The sequence below is a fragment of the Pelodiscus sinensis genome, chromosome 2 (genome assembly GCF_049634645.1).
Source record: "Pelodiscus sinensis isolate JC-2024 chromosome 2, ASM4963464v1, whole genome shotgun sequence".
NCBI classification, from domain to species: Eukaryota; Metazoa; Chordata; order Testudines; family Trionychidae; genus Pelodiscus; species Pelodiscus sinensis.
The window spans coordinates 115396185-115415112 of record NC_134712.1 but is presented as its reverse complement, the minus strand read 5'-3'; the positions used below and the strand labels follow the sequence as shown (position 1 = coordinate 115415112).

Sequence of the window (18928 nt, the reverse complement as noted above, 5' to 3'; positions counted from 1 at the left end):
GAGGTTTGTTTGCTCAATGGTGTTATTTCCCTCTTTCATTATGGCTTAGAAAAAGCATTTTTGCTGAAATGAAAAAATGAATAAATATCTCAGTCTCTCATCCCCCTCTCTTCGCAAATGGCTTGTTCCCTCTCTTCACCCTCCAGTACGCAGTATTAATACCAGGTTAAAGCACAAACTTTTTGTGGGATTGTTGGCAGTCTGTCTTTGAATCCAAATACTCCTATGTGCTGGTGCTGTCATACCATAACATAGAATTCCAACTTTACACATGTTAACTAATAGATGTAAAATTAGGTAAATCTTATGGAACACTAGGAAGCTCATGGAGAAAAAGCAAGGAGGAGGATATGTCACTGAGGAAGCTGTCCTTATAGTTTGAAGTGACTGTTCCTTTGTCCTGGAACAGGAAATTACCCATAGGAGGAAAGAGGGCTCAGAAGCTCTGGTTGACACTCACATTATTCAAAAAAGTGCTTAAACAAATATTTAAGTCCTTAAACTCAATGGGGCTTATAAGTGCTTTCCTGAATAGGGATAGGCTTACGCTCATGCTTGAATGCTTTTCTAAAAACAGAACTTTTGACACTGGCAGGTGCTCCCTTGACTGGTCAGGACTGAGTGTAGTAGGGTGAAGAGTAGGGCTGTGTCTTCACTACAATTTGACATTGTACTGGCTAACTTGAAGTAGCTTTCTGGATGTACAATCCTAGTAGACACACAGCACAGGTAGGTGTTACCTTGATGTAGCTAGTTCAGATAATAAAAGACTACCTCTTTGCTTTGTCTCTGCTAGAATTGTCATTGACATAGCTTATCTGAGTTAGCTCTTTCAATGTAAAAACACACTTTTTTCTGCAGTGAAGATATAACTTGGAAAGGTAAGGCTAATATGTGCTTGGTCTTATGTTGTGGAAGGACCACCGGAACAATCATCATCTTACATGCCAAGTGCAAGATGCATTTTTTTTTATCTTGCTTTCTCCAAACACAACATATAATGAGCATACTAAGAAAAAGAAAAGCTACCATCTGCACACACAATTCTGACCTTGAGAAGAGGGTGGGAGATGGAAAGAAAACAGCCTGATGTAACTCATGCCACTTAATGCACTACTGTAAGATGCTCAGGTACTACAGTGATGAGATCCTACAGAGAGCAGAATAAAAGAAAGCTCCCACACTTGCATATTTGAGTTCTTATGCTGCCAGAATACAAGTTTACACAAAAGTAAAAGTAATCTAGTTATCTTCTTGACTCTTCAATGGGAAATGGTTTTGTACTCCATTCCCTCAATATTCAACAAGGTTTTTGCTATTCAGAGCAGAAAAAGAGGTTATGACTTAAAATGTGCTAATACCTCCTTTGTGTGCTTTGGCCACTTGAAACGGACTGGCTTCAAAAGTCAGTTCAAAGATACTAAAAAATAATCACTTTCAGTGCACCATGTTCTCGTTCACAGATTACACTTGTGAAACATTTAGTGCCTAAAGCCAACTAATATTCCAAATAGTAACATATATATATTACGGTTTAAATTAATTTATATTCCCACAAATATGTAATGGGTTAGCAGAGACCCAACAGTCTCTAAAATGTAGCTATGTTCTCTCTAAGAATTAACTGATGATGGTATCAGAATTCCAAACTATGCAAATACACATCTTTTCATGTTTTAGACTTTGTCTGTACTGTTAATTTTCCTATGCTTGTGACTGACTTTCATAATCTTGTAGTGCTACTTCTTCCTGTTGGAACATTTTACATAGTAATGCATTTTCTAAATGAACAATATCCTCTGCTGAGATTATATTAAAGTGCATTGTATGATGAGATTTTCCTCCTTCATTCCCAGTTGCAGGTTTTTTCATTACACAATTTGTGGATCATACATAATGTAACCATAAACCACATTCTGATATGTAACAGCAGAGAATGAGTTTCAACAGCAGCTGCCAGTTGGAAGCAGCTCCTTAATACCATGACATTTCCTTTTAACATTTTTGTTTTATTTTTACTTGTGTAGGCACTTAAGGCTGTAGTTACACTGATTTTTTTTTAAAATCTCCTATTATTGCGCTACCATCAGTATAAAATGTAAACATTTCAAAGCTACCACCATTAAACATGCTTACAACAAAGTAATTTAAAAAAATGCCAGCAGCAAAGACTACATTGGAACTATACAAGAGGAAGTGTTACCTCTTTGCACTTAGGGGAGACAGCATATTCCTATCCCTAAAATCTTTTGTGCAAAAGCATCCGTGCCAGTGTAGATGCTCTCTTGCGCAAGATTTTAGCCATCGGGCTTTCTTGCGCAAGAAATTGATGTTACCTGTCTACACTGGCCTCTTGCACAAGTGTTCTTGTGCAAGAGGACTTATCCCTGAGCAGGAGTGTCAGAGTATTTGCGCAAGAAACACTGATTTCGTACAGTAGAACATCAGTGTTCTTGTGCAAATTCTCGCGGCCAGTGTAGACAGGACAAGATTTTGCACAAAAGCAACTGCTTTTGTGCAAAATCTTGCCAATGTAGACACAGCCAAGTAGTCTGCTCAAGACAGCAAGGGAAGTGATTTATTCCCCATTTGCTTCCCTTTGTGGATGTGCAGTCCATCTTATAAACTAGAACTAACCATTTTTCTGCTTTTATTCTTACTCTGTCACTTCATTTGTGTACTGTGCAGAACAAAATGCTGAAAAGTGATATACCAAGGATTTTAACAGAATTCTAGTAAGTTAGTAACATGCTGCACACCTCCAATAGCCAAGCTAAGAAGGTCATTCAAAATTTAGCACTTACCTCTTTTCTTTTTTGGAGCTCCCAATGTTCTGTCTTCCCACAGAGTACTGGCTCCTATGCCAAGCAATGTGTCCTGTCATCCTCTATGCTTGGGAGGGTAGCAAGTGTAATTTCTGAGGGTTATATATTGGGAAGGAGGAAGGTGTTTAGAAAGAGGTGTCCTGTTTTATAATGTGATGCAGGTTTGCAAAATTTCCTTTTATTCCAAAAAATACAACTTATTTTAAGAGACATTTTGCAGAACTGCATAATATGAAGTAAAAATGTCACATGCCTGACTTCCCATATAGTTTCCTCTATTTTCCAGTAAGCCAGGGGTTCCCAAACTTTTTGACACGGGGACCAGTAAATCCATTCACGAGCTTTTGGAGGACCAGTAACATTCATTTGCATATTTGCATATTCATTAAGCAAATGATGACTATTCAAATAAGTTGTTTCTGGTCCTCCCAAAGCCCCCAGTGCCAGTGTTAGCAAAGCTTTTGATACAGTCACCCACAATACTCTTGCCAGCAAGTTAAGGGAATATGGATTGGATAAATGGACTGTAAGATGGATAGAAAGCTGGCTAGATCAGGGTTTCCCAAACTTTTTACTATAGTTGGAACGCATTTTTTTTCAGTACTGTTTTTTGCAGCCCCAAAATATAAACACATATTTAAAAAAAGAATGAAAAATGAACAAATTTTCAGTGTTTCACCCGGCTTCATCCTCTACGCAGTCTGGGCCAGGGCTTGGGGGACCCAGTGCCACATGAGCACTCCAGGAGGCGGGAGCAGGAGCAGATTGTGGGTAGGGTATCTGGCTAGGAGGGAGGGTGCAAGGAAGGGTAGGGTTGCCAGGTGTCCAGATTTGTACCCAACAGTCCGGTATTTGAAGGTTTTGTCTGCGAAAGAAATTGAGAAATTACCAGACATATAAAATGCCTGGTATTTTCTAATTACGTAAGTTTTATTATAATTAGGTGCACCAATCCCTAGCTGCAAACTGCCTGGCTGGTAGATGTGCTCACGCTGTTTGTGTGTGTCTACCTGCCAGGCAGTTTGCAACTACTCGAGAGAGGGTATGTGGGTGGGGGGACAAAATGGGATCCCTGGCCAGACTGATTCGTCTGCCAGGGTCTGCCTGTGCCCAGGTCTGTGCCCCCCCTTCTCCTCCTGATCTCCCCAGTCCAGCCCTGCTGCCCCCGTCCAGCCCTGCTTCTGGTGGCCGGTTCCCTCCACCCCCCACCAATCTCCCCCAGTCAGCCCCGCTCCCTCGACGACCCCCCCAACCAGCCCCGCTGCCTCCATCCAGCCCTGCTTCCGGCAGCTGGTTCTCCTGTCCTCCTCCTCCTCCTGATCTCCCCTGGCTCCTGTCCAGCCCTGGTTCCGCCGCCCACTCCAATCCCCCAATCTCCGTGGGACAGCTGCTGCCTCCAACCCTGCTTCCGCCAGCCGCCCACCCTGATCTCCGCGGGACAGCCCCGCTGCCCCCAACCCTGCTTCTTCCGCCCCGCACTTGCCCGGATCGCCGTAGGACAGCCCCGCTGCCCCCAGCTCTGCTTTCGCCAGCTGCCCACCCGCCTGCCCGGATCTCCGAGGGACAGCTCCGCTGCCCCCAACCTGGTGGCCTGTTTCTCCCTCCCTCCCTCACTTCCTCCCAGCCCGCCCTGCTCTGCTCCCCTCCTGGCAGCCATGCTGAGGCCCGGTATTTTTTTCCCACGGCCCGGGTACCAGGCCGTGACCCATTGTTTGGGAAACGCTGTAGTAAGCAATCTGTGTTTGATTCTTTCTCTTACACATATCCACACCCAAACCTACCTCCTACACAAAGGCAAATAGAACCCTTTAAATATGACTGTGCTGTCAGTGTCTAGCATTAATAACTACTGCATAGTCATTGAAAAACTGCACCGTAATGAGATATTATCTTATTGAATAATTTTCTTTTCATTTAGTACTTCAATAACGTCTGCTAAAATCAAAGTGAATGGAGTGCACCTGCATTATCAGCAGACAGGACAAGGAGATCATGCAGTTCTGCTGCTTCCTGGAATGTTAGGTAAGTAATTTCTATCATATTAGGACTTGATATCAGTACTTTTTTTCTTGTTTTTTCTAAAGCTATTTCATATTTTTTGTAGCTCTTTCTCAGCAACATTTTAGTTTTTATGCATTACTTTTGTAAAAAGTAGAATTTTGTAGATGTAATAGAGTTAAGATAACTCAATTTTAAGCAGTTGCAGATTTACAAAGTTATTCTTATTTAGAACACCAGAACCTTATAGATGCAAATATTCTAGGTCTGAATCTCCATGGCCTTGCACCTTCTGTAATCACTCACACCAGCACAAAGTGGGTGTAAACCGCTAACATTCTGATTCAGTGATGTTGTACGTCCACTTTGCATCTGAAAATGTTCAGAAAAGGGCAACAAAAATTATTAGGGGTTTGGAACGGGTCCCATATGAAGAGAGATTAAACAGACTGGGACGTTTCAGTTTGGAAAAGAGGAGACTAAGCGGGGATATGATAGAGGTCTATAAAATCATGACTGGTGTGAAAAAGGAGAAGTTATTTACTTGTTCCTATAACATAAGAACTAAAGGTCACCAAATGACATGAATAGGTAGCAGGTTTAAAACAAACAAAAATAAGTTTCTTCATGCAGCACACAGTCAACCTGTGGAACTCCTTGCCAGAGGATGTTCTGAAGACCAGGACTTTAACAGCATTCAAAAAAGAATTAGATAAATTCACAGAGGGTAGGACCATCCATGTCTATTAGCCAGGATGGGTAGGAATAGTGTCCCTAGCCTCTGTCACAGGCTGGAAATGGATGACAGGAGAGGAATCACTTAACAGGAATCACCTGTTCTGTTCACTCCCTCTGGAGCATCTGGCATTGGCCACTGTTGGAAGACAGGATACTGGGCTAGATGGACCTTTGATCTGACCCAATATGGCCATTCTTATGTTCACTTTACACAGGTGCAAATGACCACACAAGGTGCAAAACAGTAGAGTCTGGTCCATTGTGTTTTATACTGTAGTATATACAGACTGAAGAATGATAATCTCTAAAAAAAAGTATGGGTGTCTTCCAGTTCCAGCTATAATAATGAGCACACTGATGGCAGCATTAACATCTTGTTTAAACAAGACCTTTTCTCCTGAAGGGGAAAAATAGCAGCGATTATATTGAGTTTTTGAACAAGAGTATATGTTCACCTTTTGGTTGTATTTTCAATTCTCAGCTGTTTTCAGAGACTCATAATGTGTCAGTAGCCAGGAACATCTAGCTAGCAGTTGCAACCTCTACTTTTGGATACTGATCTTGCCACAATAATTGCTACCTTTGTCATCTCTAGACTGAGTCACTATGATGCAACACTCTGTACCTTAAAACAACCCAGAAAGTGCATAAAGCTGATGCACAATGCTGCTCCTCATTTGCTTAGTGTCACTTGACAGAAAATCATTGGATCTACCCATGTGCTTAAAATTATGCATATGCTTAAGTAGGTTGCTAGATCACAGCCATAGATAATTGAAATATACAAAGTGGGGTACCGTTTTTTTTGTTGACATACTTTGTAACAAAATATTTTTTTAAATACATAAATTTGGAACATATTTCTGGAGAAATGGTGGCAAAAATAGGAAGAAAAGGAGCTAATGGTGTATGAGAAATAATAATTCTTAAATTGTTCATTATTGATATTGATCCTGTTCTAAGAGGAGTCTAGAAAGGCCCACATATGAATTCAAAATTGATTTTTGCAATGTATAGTAGGAATGTAAAAATGCATTTAAAAATGTAACGGCGTAACCGCTAAAAATCATAGCAGTTACACACACTGCAGGCTCTGCATTACAAAGCTTAAATAAGCTTTATATGGCAGAAGCTGCAGCCAAGCCTCCCCGGAAGCAGAGCCAGGCCTGTCCCTACCAGTTAACTGGAACTGGAAAGCCTCACCCATTAAGGGTGAAGCTTACCAGTTAACCAATTAACCTTTCACATCCCAAATGTATACATAGTTTTATTTTGAAATGTGCATCAGTATAGTTTAATTATTATCACTAAAACTCCAGTTGCAGATTTTGTTGTTTTGCATGTTTTAAATCTCTTTGGGCTGAAGCTTGGAACATAATATCTTAGAACAGGCATGTTTTAATGTTATGCAAAAAATGACAAATTCTTTTTGATGCAATTTTATAAAATGTTAAATGATCAATAGCATATTAGAGACATGAAACTTATTATAGGCAGTTATAAGCAATCTATTGACCGAAGGAGCCTATTGATTGGGGCTATGTCTACACTGGCAAGTTATTCTGGAAAGTCAGCCACTTTTCCGGAAAAACTTGCCAGCTGTCTACACTGGCCACTTGAATTTCCGGAAAAGCACTGACGATCTAATGTAAAATCATCAGTGCTTTTCCGGAAAAACTATGCTGCTTCCGTTCGGGCAAAAGTCTTTTTCCGGAAAACTGTTCCGGAAAAGGGCCAGTGTAAACAGCACAGTAGTGTTTTCCGCAAAAAAGCCTTGATCGCGAAAATGACGTCGTGCCAATCTAGACGCGCTTTTCCAGAAATACTTTTAACGGAAAACCTTTTCCGTTAAAAGCATTTCCAGAAAATCATGCCAGTGTAGACGTAGCCTAGGAGTTGTTTTAATAAGTGGTTCAACTATTCCTAAGGTGTCCTTAAAATAAAGCAGCCCACTTTTTAGTTGTTTCAAGCACTTGGATCATAGTGCTTTCTACCAATAAAATTAGTACCTGATTTATAATACCAGGTCAGTCCAATGCTTTTCCATTTACTCTGTATTCTGCTTCCGATAGTGGCATTAAACGTTGTTGCAAGGGAAGAAAACTCATCTCTTAATATCATCAGCTAATTGCACCATGCTGTACACTGTGGAGGTAATAGAATTCTTTTTTGGAGCCCATGTGCTGTCATAAACTTCCACTGGTTCTGTCATGTCTCCAATTACTAGTTACAGTACTAATGTAAAAGCAGGTATTTGAGTATTCTGATAGGAGTGTTAAAAGTATTTGACCATCTTCTTTTAAATTCTAGAAGTGTAGAGCGATTTTTTGATGAAATTTGGATTTACATTCTTTTGATGTATAATACTGGGGCTACGAAGTGTGATCACAAAACTGCTATCTCAACCCTTGCATTCATTGAGATTGTAGTCCAACAGAATCCTCTGCACTCTACAGCCCAGCTGATTTCCTGGCACCCTATTCATTTAAAAATGTGTGGAAATATAAGTCTGAAAAATATTGCCAAATCAAGGTCTTACATCCTACAGTAATGGGTGCAACAGAAAACTCTTAAAATGAGTATATTACCTTATTTACCCATGGAAGAAAATATCTTCATTCATTAACATTTTTATTTGTACTGTCATGATTAAACAGTGGTCATGGTCCAGGCCATTTAGCTAAGTTTCTTTGTTGAAATGTGTCCCAACTAAATTAATTGATGAAGTCCTGCTCAGTAGGCAAGATTGAATGCTTTTTTATATTAGTTTCCTTCAAATGTATTAGAATACTACTAAAGGTTTTTAATGAACAATTGATCCTCTGTTAGTTTCAATTCCTAGTTATAGTAAGTTTGAGAAAGGTACTTGGTTCTTGTGGATTTATCTCAACTTTCAAATTGCAGAGGCATTTCAAATGGCCATCGCTGCTGGAGTCCTCAGCTGACCCCGGCTCCGTGCAGCGCTGCCCCTTGGAAAGACTGCCCCAGCTTTTCCAACAGACAGCTCCATGGGAGCCTGGGGTCAGCTGGAGTCACCAGCAGACCCCAGGCTCTGTGCAGTGCTGCCCCTTTGTGGCGCCGGAGCGGCACTTCAAAGGGGCAGTGCAAGGTGGAGCCCAGGGTCAGCTGAGGACTGCAGCTGATACCAAGCTCCACGTTTCGCTGTCCCTTGGAAACGCTGCCCCGTTGCCTCAAAGGCATTAACGCACATCAATTGACAGCCCTAATCCCTATAGATCATGAAAACACAGCAGAACTGTGTCAATGTATGGAATAATTCAATAAATTCTTCTATATAATCAATATATTTGTGTCCTATTCGAAAGAGTCCTTTTTTAGCTCAGCCCCAGCTGCGGGCGGCACAGAGCCAGAGGGTGGGAGGCAGCCCCCAAGCTCAGGGGAGAGGTCAGCCCTTAGGCTGGGGGGTAGATCCCACCATGGGCAATGCAGAGTTCAGGAGGGGGACTCAGCCCCAGAATCAGATGTGGGGGGAGGATCAGTCTCAGCCCCAGGAGGCAAAGAGAGGGTGGCTTGGGTCACCCCTGCCGGGGAGGAGGGACAACAACTTGGGCAAGCCCCCCAGGCTGTTTTATTTTTAAAAATATGGTCACCTGAGGAGGGGAGAGGGATGTGTGTGAGGTTCTTTACTTCTTGTTTACTTCTCCTTTGGAGTTGGGATTTTTTTCAGATTTTTTTTCCTTTCTCACTGCTTCTTTTTTCCGTGCGCTCTCTGGTGGCAGTTTGCATTACTGCTCATGCTGGTTTGCTGTCCTCTGCAATTAACGTGCGTTCATTTTTTAACGTATTAATTCTTCCCTGCATTCATTGCAGGCGTTAACGCCCATTGATTGACAGTCCTAATATAAAGATATAATGTTTTCAGGGAGCAGTCAAAGTGATTTTGGACCACAGCTCAAATCTATGAACAAGCAGCTGTTCACAATAGTAGCCTGGGATCCTCGAGGCTATGGACATTCTATCCCTCCAGTTCGAGACTTTCCGCCTGATTTTTTTGAAAGGGATGCAAGAGATGCTGTTGATCTGATGCAGGTAACACTCTTTTGAGATAATGTTTAGAGATAATGGTAACTCTGTTTTTCTTAATGTTGGTGGGGAGGGCCAAAATCAAGGATTATGTGTTTTATAACAGTAATTGCTGATATTAAATTAAATTATGCAAAGCACTTAACATGGATGAAGACATGTTCTGCTTATGAAGTTTGTTTTTTCTTCCATTTCCCTTTTATCACACAGAAGATTTAGCCATGAGAATTAACTATGTAAGTAAGCAGTATGTTCTTATTCCAAAATATTTTGCCCCAGGATGTTTGTGACTTTATCACTACATAAAGCCCAGAAAAACTAAACTATATATCAGTGTTTCTCAAAGTGGTCCACGGACCCACTCTGAGAGAGCTTCTACTGGGCCGTTCCAGTTTGTTTATTTACCAGCTCTCCAGCCACAGAGCCTTGTGGCTCCCATTGGCTGCAGTCCACTGCTTGAAGCCAAGAGGAGCCACAGGAAACAGCAGCCCAGGTCATGCTGCTTCCCGCAGCTCCCGTTGGCTGCAAATGGCGAACTGAAGCCATTGGGAGCCACAAGGCTCTGTGGCTACAGAGCCAATAAATAAACAAATCAGAGCAGCCCAGTAACAGCCTTATCACAGTGGGTCTGCGGACCACGTTGAGACACATTGCTATAGATGGTAAAACAAGCTACCATTAATGATTGTAGCTGATGAATTCTTTAGTGGTGATGGAGTCTTACAAAATGTCATAGTGAAAAGGTTTAACATCTGATCATGCAAACTAAACTGAAACATTTCCATTGTAAGGTCTATTTCTGAAATAATTAGAATGGGGAGTCAGAGTTTTCCTAAAATCACAATGAATATAATTTACACTCCTACAAAGAATTCATGTCTGTCATTGTTCCTCCATTTTTTAAAACTGATTTACAGAATCATAAAGGGAACAATATGTCATGCAGTTTTGTTCTGTTTTTATAATGACTGTGCCAAATTAATGTTAAAGGAAACCCTCACAATAAAATATTCACTACTATAGTGGCAAATTGTGAGTGGAATTCTTTATGTTAAACCATACAATATCTCTGGCCATGTTAAGAATTCTGACAATATAACGTGTTCCAAAAATATCAGACATGGTTTGGACAGTGAAACCAGTTATTTCTTTTAACGGTAGCAAGTTTGCAGAACCCTGAGAAATTGAAAATGCAGTCTTCCTAAAATACGATGCACGAGGAGTTTAGTTGAACCAAAATTAGTCTGACAGGAAACATATGAGAAATGTTTTTCCCTAGTCATGAAATCCAGCTGTTCCTTGCTGTAACGTATATGCAGACTAACATAAAAATCCAGTACTGCTCTGGCCAATCAGAACAAAAATGTTATCATAAATAGGGATGTTAAATATTGGTTAATTGAATAGTCGATTAACCTCATGAATTCTTATTGGTTAGTCAACTAGTCTATAGTCCCCGGTCAACCCCCATCTAGGGGGGAGGGGTCTGAGCTCTCAGACCCGGCACAGGTCCAAACTGGGCCGGGCTGTCTGCCCACCTGGCTCCTAATACACTTTTAATGCAGAGCCGCAGTGGGGGTAGTCCAGGACCCAGTGCAAGACGGGACTGAGCTGGGCTGCTAGCCAGCCTGCTAAAAAATTAATTGCAAGGGGTGGAGGGTGGGGATGGGGGTGGGGAGGAAATGCATGCAGTCTATAGCATTAATCTATAAGCTTCTGCTTATCGGTTAATCAACTATACTATTACATCCCTAATCATCAGCAGGTGACAGGCTTCCAAGTGTGAAAGCTTGGAACTCCCATTTTACTTGCTTCTCAGAGGAAAAAGATGGTCTCCTTAAAAGGAGTACATAATCAGATACTTTGTAGTCAACCTGGTAGAAAGCAGGGCCAAATCCCATCCATATTTCATCAGTGCTAAAGTTAAGAGAATAACTGACTAGATATTTTTTGGGAACAGAAAACTATAATGTACATTCTGCTTTCGAAAATATGCATGTTTATAAGTGCATATATTAAAGGATTATTGAAATCTCACTTATGAATAAGATTGGAAGGATTCGATTTTTCATCAGTAGAGGTCAATAAACATTGATTTCATTTTACAGAAACTGATGAAAAAATCATTTCTATCAATAGTAATTTACAGAGAGGCAAAGAATAATGCTGTTTGAGAACTTATTAGAATTGATTTAAGACTGTTTGCTTCGTATATTTTGAGATGAGCTGTTGACAATTTGTATTTTATTGGTTATTTATTTTTTCTGAATCTCAACATTTACAGTAATTAAATAATTGTCTGACCTCCACATAATTTCCTACAATTGAAAATTGAAATTGATAAACATTAAAAATGGTAGAAATGATTACAAAATAAAATGTTGCCAAGCCTACATATGGAGCATAAATTAAATTGTTCATACAGTCTCATAAATACAGTATGTTACCATAGTAGCTAAAGAACCAGCCCTAGTAATGAAGAGTAGGATTTCCAGAATAATTGTGTCCACAGTGGGATTTTATATGATATATCAGTTTAAATTCCCATCATAGCTTATACTTAACTTTTCTGTGTGAACAAGCCCTCAGAACTATTTGCTTTCTGCAGATTTTGTTACTGACTACACAACTAATCCTTTGCCATACCGTGGTATAGCTGTTCTGACAGGATCACCTTGTGGAGATGTTGGTTGAAGGCAGGGCTGGACGGAGGCATGGGCGAGCCGGGCAGCTGCCCAGGGCGCCAACCCACGGGGGGCGCCTGATGGCAGCTGTAAGGGGCACGTTGTGTCCCTTACAGCTGCCATCAGGAGCCGCGTGCCCGGCTCCCGCAGCACTGGCCCCGCGGTGCTGGACAGCAGCGCCCTTGCCCCTACGGCTGCGGGGCCATGCACGGCCCAGCGCGTGCACTAGCAGCGCTGGCCGGGCCGGGCTGGGCAGCGCACGCACCATGCGCCCCTGGGGTGGGCCCGCACACCCCGGGGGGCGACGGGCCCGCACCCCACGGGCGGGCCTGCGCATGCGCCCGGGGGCAGCGCCACACGCCCAGGCCCAGGGCGCCAAAAGGGCTCGGACTGGCCCCGGTTGAAGGTATTAATTGTTAAGACACATTTGACTGCAGGTAGATACAACTGGTTAGTAGTGAAGGCCAGTGATGTTCACTGTAATTTTCTCACACCAATCAAGGCACTGAAGTTTAAGAAGTTCTCTTTGCTGGGATGGAGTGACGGTGGGATTACAGCACTCATAGCAGCTGCGAAACATCCAGCCCTTATCTACAAGTTAGTTGTTTGGGGAGCAAATGCTGTTGTTACTCAGGAGGATCTGAAGCTTTACAATGGCGAGTATTAATTGCATGAATAGAGAAATGTCTATTGGCCAATAACTTACTCTTTTCTTATATCATACTAAAGGTCTCTTCAGTTATCTTTAAAAGATATTGATCCTTTAAAAGAATTACTGACATATAACCAATTAAAGCAATTAACACAGATCACAAAATTCCCCATTTTGGTAAATACAGGAATAGATTCAAAATCTTTGTGAGACAACTCCTCCCTCCTTCCCCCAAACACACACACAAATCACCTTAGGTGCAATAAGACAGAATAGGGAAAACGTTTCCTGAGGAACAGCAATACTTTTAAAACAGTGTGTAATATCTAATATTTTAGCCTATAATGAACAAGAACATTTCCCAACTGAGGTCAGAATACACAGTCAGAAAATAATGACATAAATAAAGTTCATTTGTGTCAGGAAAAAATGAATTACCCACATTCCCTTTCCCACTTTCATTCCCTTTAAATTCTTTGCCTTATTAACAAACAAACAAAAGCTTTGCAAATTAACAAGACACCAAGGATTTCTGATTTCTGTCTAACTGCAATTTTTCCAGCAAAACTAAGGCTGAAAATTCTAAAAAAAAATTTGTTGAACAAATAGCCGATTTCAGTAACCCAAGAAATGTCTAGAAAAACTTTCTTTTAGAAATTGCACATTGCTATATATTGAAAATTATTCATAATTTGCTTTGTATCCAAATTTCATGCTGTTCTGGTTACCAAAGTCCATAGGGCTTTAGAATAAACTTAACTTAGAATAAAGGGCACATTTCTCCAGGTATATAGAAAAATCTGTTCATACTAAACATAGCTATGCTTTTTTGAAAGATTTAGGGTGGACAAAAAAACATTGAAAAGAGAAGGCTATACACACTCTGTTTGCCTTACGCAAAATGGTCACATGGTCATATATGTTCTACATTTCATTTGATAGTCAAATACCCATTTACAATTAGTGTTAATGAAGCTACTGCCATTTTGTATATAGGAACATCATTTGCGATAGTGGTAATAAGAGACCATCTAGTGAAGAGAGTGTATCACAGGTGTCTGCAACCTATGGCTTGCGATCCAAATATGAATCACTATGGAGCCAGATATGGCCCTTTTGAAGCTAGAGCTCAGCCCGCTCCTTTTCTCCCTCCTCAGCAGGGAGCCTGTGCTGGCACTCCAGCATTACAAGCCTCCCCCCCCCTCACCCCCCTGCAAAATTAGACCATCAGCGCTGGCTTCCTGCGGAGGGAGAGATGGGGAAAGGCCAGAGGCTCCACACCAGATCCAGCTTGCTGGGAAGTGGAGCCAGAAACAGCTGCACATTGCTGCTCCTCTCTCCCTCCCTGGGCTGGGGAAACAGCAGCGTGCAGATGCACTTTCTGGAAGCTTTCCCCGCTGCTCCCATTGGAGCAGCAGGGAAAACCTCTGGCACCTGGGAGCAGCATGTGCTGTGAAAACAAGTAAGTGCCCCTCATGCCCAGACCCTGCACTCCCAGCCTGCTCCTGCACCCTTCCCCCTGGCCAGACACCCTCCCCCCAGCCTGCTCCTGCACCCTACTTCCCAACCAGACCTCGCACCCTCCTACATCCCACCTTCCCCCCCAGTTCCTGCACCCCCATCCTTATCCCACTCACTGGCAGCCCTGTCCCACACATTTAACCCCTCATTTTGGCCGCACTCCAGAGCCTAGAGGGGGCCACAAAATGCACTAACCCTGGAACCCCAGTAGAGTAAATCTAGCCTGAGGCCTTGAACCTCAATTCTCCCTGCCTCTCCCCCCACCACGGGGCTGAGGCACCAGGGGAGTGAAGTGTTTTAGTTGGGGGCCACATCAGCGAGGGTTGAGGGGTTTTGGAGGTTTTTTTTGTTGTTTTGTTTTTAGACTTTTTTTTGCCTCTCGCTTGTGTGGTCCCCAACTGATTTTTCTGTGGGTCAGTGGCCACTGACCTAAAAAAGGCTCCTAACCTCTGCCATAAATAAAGACAATGTTGAAACCTTGTGTGTTGGACATAATATTTTACTTTTATTTAAAATTGAAACCTGGCCAACAAACCCCCAATTGGGGCCCAGTCCCTATTTTGCCACAGCATCATAACACTTCTGCACCCCACATACTCCTGTGCCCTGAGCCCATCGTACACCCAAACCCCTGCCCTTAGCTCCTCATACCCCCACATCTCCAGCCCACTGCCATAGCATTCCTGCACCTCCCACACCCCAACTCTGAGCCCCTCATGCACTTCAACCCAGACTCCTGCACCCCCACATCCTCATGCCCCTGCCATAACACTCCTGCACCCTCCCACACTCCAACCTTGTGTTCCTGAATGCATCATACACCCTAACCCCCTGCTCTGAGCCCCCTATCACACTCCAACCCAGACTCCTGCACCCCCAAATTCCCAGCCTCCTGCCATAAAATTGACAGAAGACAGCCTGAATGTGCGCATGAAGCTGGATTTGACCAGTTATGGTGCAAACTTCAAAGAAATGTGTGAAAAGTTGCAGTAGCAAAAGTCCCAATAAATAAAGTCTGTGAATACAATGTTTCGTTTATGCTAGTATTAGTCATCATATCAATTATCAATAATATTAAGTTGTATATTTTCAGTCATGCAAATGGACATTCTTATATGGCTCCTTATTGACCACTTGTTCTGAATTTTGATGTAGTTTGGCTCTCAGGTTTGAAAAGGTTGACGACCCCTGGTGTATCAAAACAAAAGCATTCATGTACAAATGTGAAGACTTGTTCTTCCAGTATGAAACATAGTTCTGATTATTTAGCCATTTTGACAACTGCATAAATACTATTTCACTGTCTTTTTTTGTGGGCTCTTCCATCACTGATATCAAATCTGTGGGCTCCATTCCACACCATTGTTTTCATTGTAGTTTCACTATGGATTTAAGAGGTGCAGGATATGACCATTTGGCACTCTGCTGCAAAAGAGCTAATGTCACCGGTGAGCTCAGAAATGCCCTTTTATTTCTTTGTCGTTATAATATCAGAAGAGTGAAGTGGGGGAGAGAGCTATCTGGTCTCCATGCCCTCTGTTTTTTGCGTCTCTAATGAGACTGCCAACCATAGCATCAAATAATATTTTTGTGAAGAAGGTACCTGTTCAGTATCAAGAACAAGCCAGTTAACAGCCATTATACAACATCTTTTAGTCACTACTGCTTTCTGATTGGTTAAACAGGTTGTATTTCATATTATTTATCTAACCTACTGAATACTTTAATCTTTCCCATGCCATCAGAAGCCATTTTAAGAGCTCACTATTAGCAACTGTCATTGCCATTTGGTGACTCAGAAGCTTTCAGTTCGCTTTCCTTTTCTGTTGTAACAGCATTAGTCTTTGCTGCTTTAGTCAGGGCCCAAATCATTTTATACGGCCCAGAGCAAACTTACAATGTGAGCCCCCTCACACATGTACCCATCCCATTCCATCTCATGAGCAATGGAAAAAGTTTATTTTAATTCTGAAATTACTGTTACATATTCTATGTTTCTGAAAAATGCTCCTTTATGCTCTTTTTGTTTAACATAACACCCAGCCTGTCCTACAAGTTGTCTGGCTATTTTGTCACATTTTGGTAATTATAAAGGTATTATATCTTGTAGATGTCTTGATTTTTTTTATTATTATTCTATTCTAAGGCACCAATGTGACTGCAAACATTGTATGATTAGGCCAGTTCACTTTAAAGCTTCATTTTTTCTGGACTTTTTAATTGTAAAATGATTTTAATTACAAAACCCTCCCAAAGTCAATTTCTCTTGCAAGTTCAGACTGAATAGACAAGATAGGTAGGTGACTTACCATTCTTGCCCCACTGTAGAACACCTACAGTTTTTGATGAGTGCTAACTTGCTGAAACTAGGGACGTTAAATTGCAAGTAATTGACTAATCGAATAGTCAATGCATTTTGCATCGACTATTTGATTAGTCGATAGGACACCTCCACCTTTGAAGTGGCTACACTTTAAAGGCAAAAGTACTGCTTGGAGCCCAGGGTCAACTGGGGACTCCCCCACCGACACCCGGCTTCATGCAGCGCTGCCGCTTTGAAACGCCACGTGCAGCCTGGGGACACCCTAGCTGGCCCTGGGCTGCACACAGCGATTCAAAGCGGCAGCGCTATGTTGAGCCCTGAGTCTGGCCCCAGACTCCACACGATGCTGCCACTTTGAAGTACTCCCTCCTCCCTGATAGAGGCAGCAAGGGGGCGGGAGGGAGCGACTAGTTGACTAGTCCTTCACATCCCTAGCTGAAACTTCTTTCAGTTTCTGCTGCAGGGACTGGAAGTGTGCAAAAAATCTGAAGGGGTATGCAAACTTCACAGAAAATTAGTTGCAGTTGTTTGTGATAAATGTAATATAATAAGATAATCGATAAGATAAGTTCATATTCTTTCCCAAAAGTAGACTTGAAGATTTGGGTTTTTTGGTGCAATATTCACAAGGAAAATTCTCAGAAAGATCTGTAGAATACTTATGAAGCAGACACTACACTGAAGCAGAATCTACACTGCAACACTATTTTGAAATAACTAGCACTATTCCAAAATAACTTAGTCTGCATCTACACAGCAGGCAGTTATTTCGAAATAGTGTCAAAAACTGTTAAGCTGGAGCACTTTTCACTCTGACTCCTGTAACCCTCATTGCACGAGGAACAAGAGAAGTCAGAGGAAGAGTGGTCTATTTCGAAATAAGTGCTGTGTAGACGCTCCCTATTTCGAAATAAGCTGTTTCAAAATAAGATACACAATTGATGTAGCTCAATTTGCATAGCTTATTTTGAGTTAATCCCTGCAGAGTAGATACACCCTTTGTGTTCTAGAAATTTAGTATATAGTTTAAGCCATTTTTTCACGATTAGTGAATACGCTTCATTTTTTGCCAGCATACTGTGTTGTTTATTCTTCCTTTTAGGAAATAGCCGATATGGAAAACAATACAGTGCTTGGTTGGTAGCACTCCATGCAAGCCAGCCTCTTGGTATCGTTTCTTTCATTTTGCAAGTCTTACCTTTGAGAAAAAATCAGAAAAATTATGTTCATGAACTTTTTTTGGCATTGACTTTGCTAGCTTCTGCATTTTTTCTATGTCAGGACACCTGACAGAACAATTTTATGGTGGCTAGAATCTGTTATGCTGTCAGGTCTCAAGCCTGCATCCTTGAAAAGACAAGAATCAGATAATGTAGCACTACTATCTGCTGCTGCATGTAAACCTTCTGAATGTGGTGGTGCTAATGGTGATACTAACCAACCATCTTGAAGCATTAGATTGGAGTTACACAATGCATGTTCTGGCAGCTTTTCTTTGTCATCAATTGCCAGAGCCACAGACACAGTCTCTATATTGAAATTATTTTCATCTTGATTTTGTTCATCTGCTTCCCTAGTTGTTATATTGCCTAACTGCAGAAAGGTTTGTATGATTTGAAAAACTGGAAGATAAATTGGTGTGTGTTAGCTTCTTTTAGTTCCCTTTCTTTTATCTCCTTACATTTCAGGCTGCTTGATTTGTATTTATCACCACCATCACACATGGTAGTATGGGGTCTGGGAGTGGGTGACTGTGAATGAATTAGACACTTACTTGCATGTATTTTTGGGCCTGCAAATCCTACCAGAAGTAGCAACACCACTGCCTTTCACTGTCGTATGGTGCTTTACCTTGCCGCTCACACCAGCTGTATTTCCCTCCTGCTTACACTCAAGGAACTGTGGGAGTGGTAGTTCTTGATCTTGATATGACAGACCACGTCACAGCGGAGCACAAATTTCTCTCTTTTTTCAGTCTCAAATTACAAGTCCTAGGCCATGTCTACACTGCCAATTTTTGCGGTGCAACTTTCTGTCTCAGAGGTATGAAACCCTTCTCCCCCATGTGCAGTAAGTTACAGCACTATAGCACCAGTGAAAACTAGCTCCCAGCGCGGGGATCTGTGCTTCTCATTTAGGTGGT

General features: G+C 41.9%; 1 protein-coding gene across 5 annotated transcripts in view; it reads left to right on the top strand.

The window, feature by feature from the left end:
• Positions 1–18928, top strand: part of BPHL (biphenyl hydrolase like) — a 32568-nt gene that overhangs the window by 5371 nt on the left and 8269 nt on the right. For all 5 annotated transcript variants that reach the window (XR_012901681.1, XR_012901682.1, XM_075921330.1 and 2 more), the window contains exons 2-4: positions 4744–4847; positions 9445–9611; positions 12792–12945. Coding sequence is in view for 3 of the 5 variants with exons in the window: in XM_075921330.1 (XP_075777445.1) it covers positions 4744–4847; positions 9445–9611; positions 12792–12945 (425 nt within the window). In the remaining 2 variants the exon portion in view is untranslated. The remainder of the gene's footprint in view (positions 1–4743; positions 4848–9444; positions 9612–12791; positions 12946–18928) is intronic.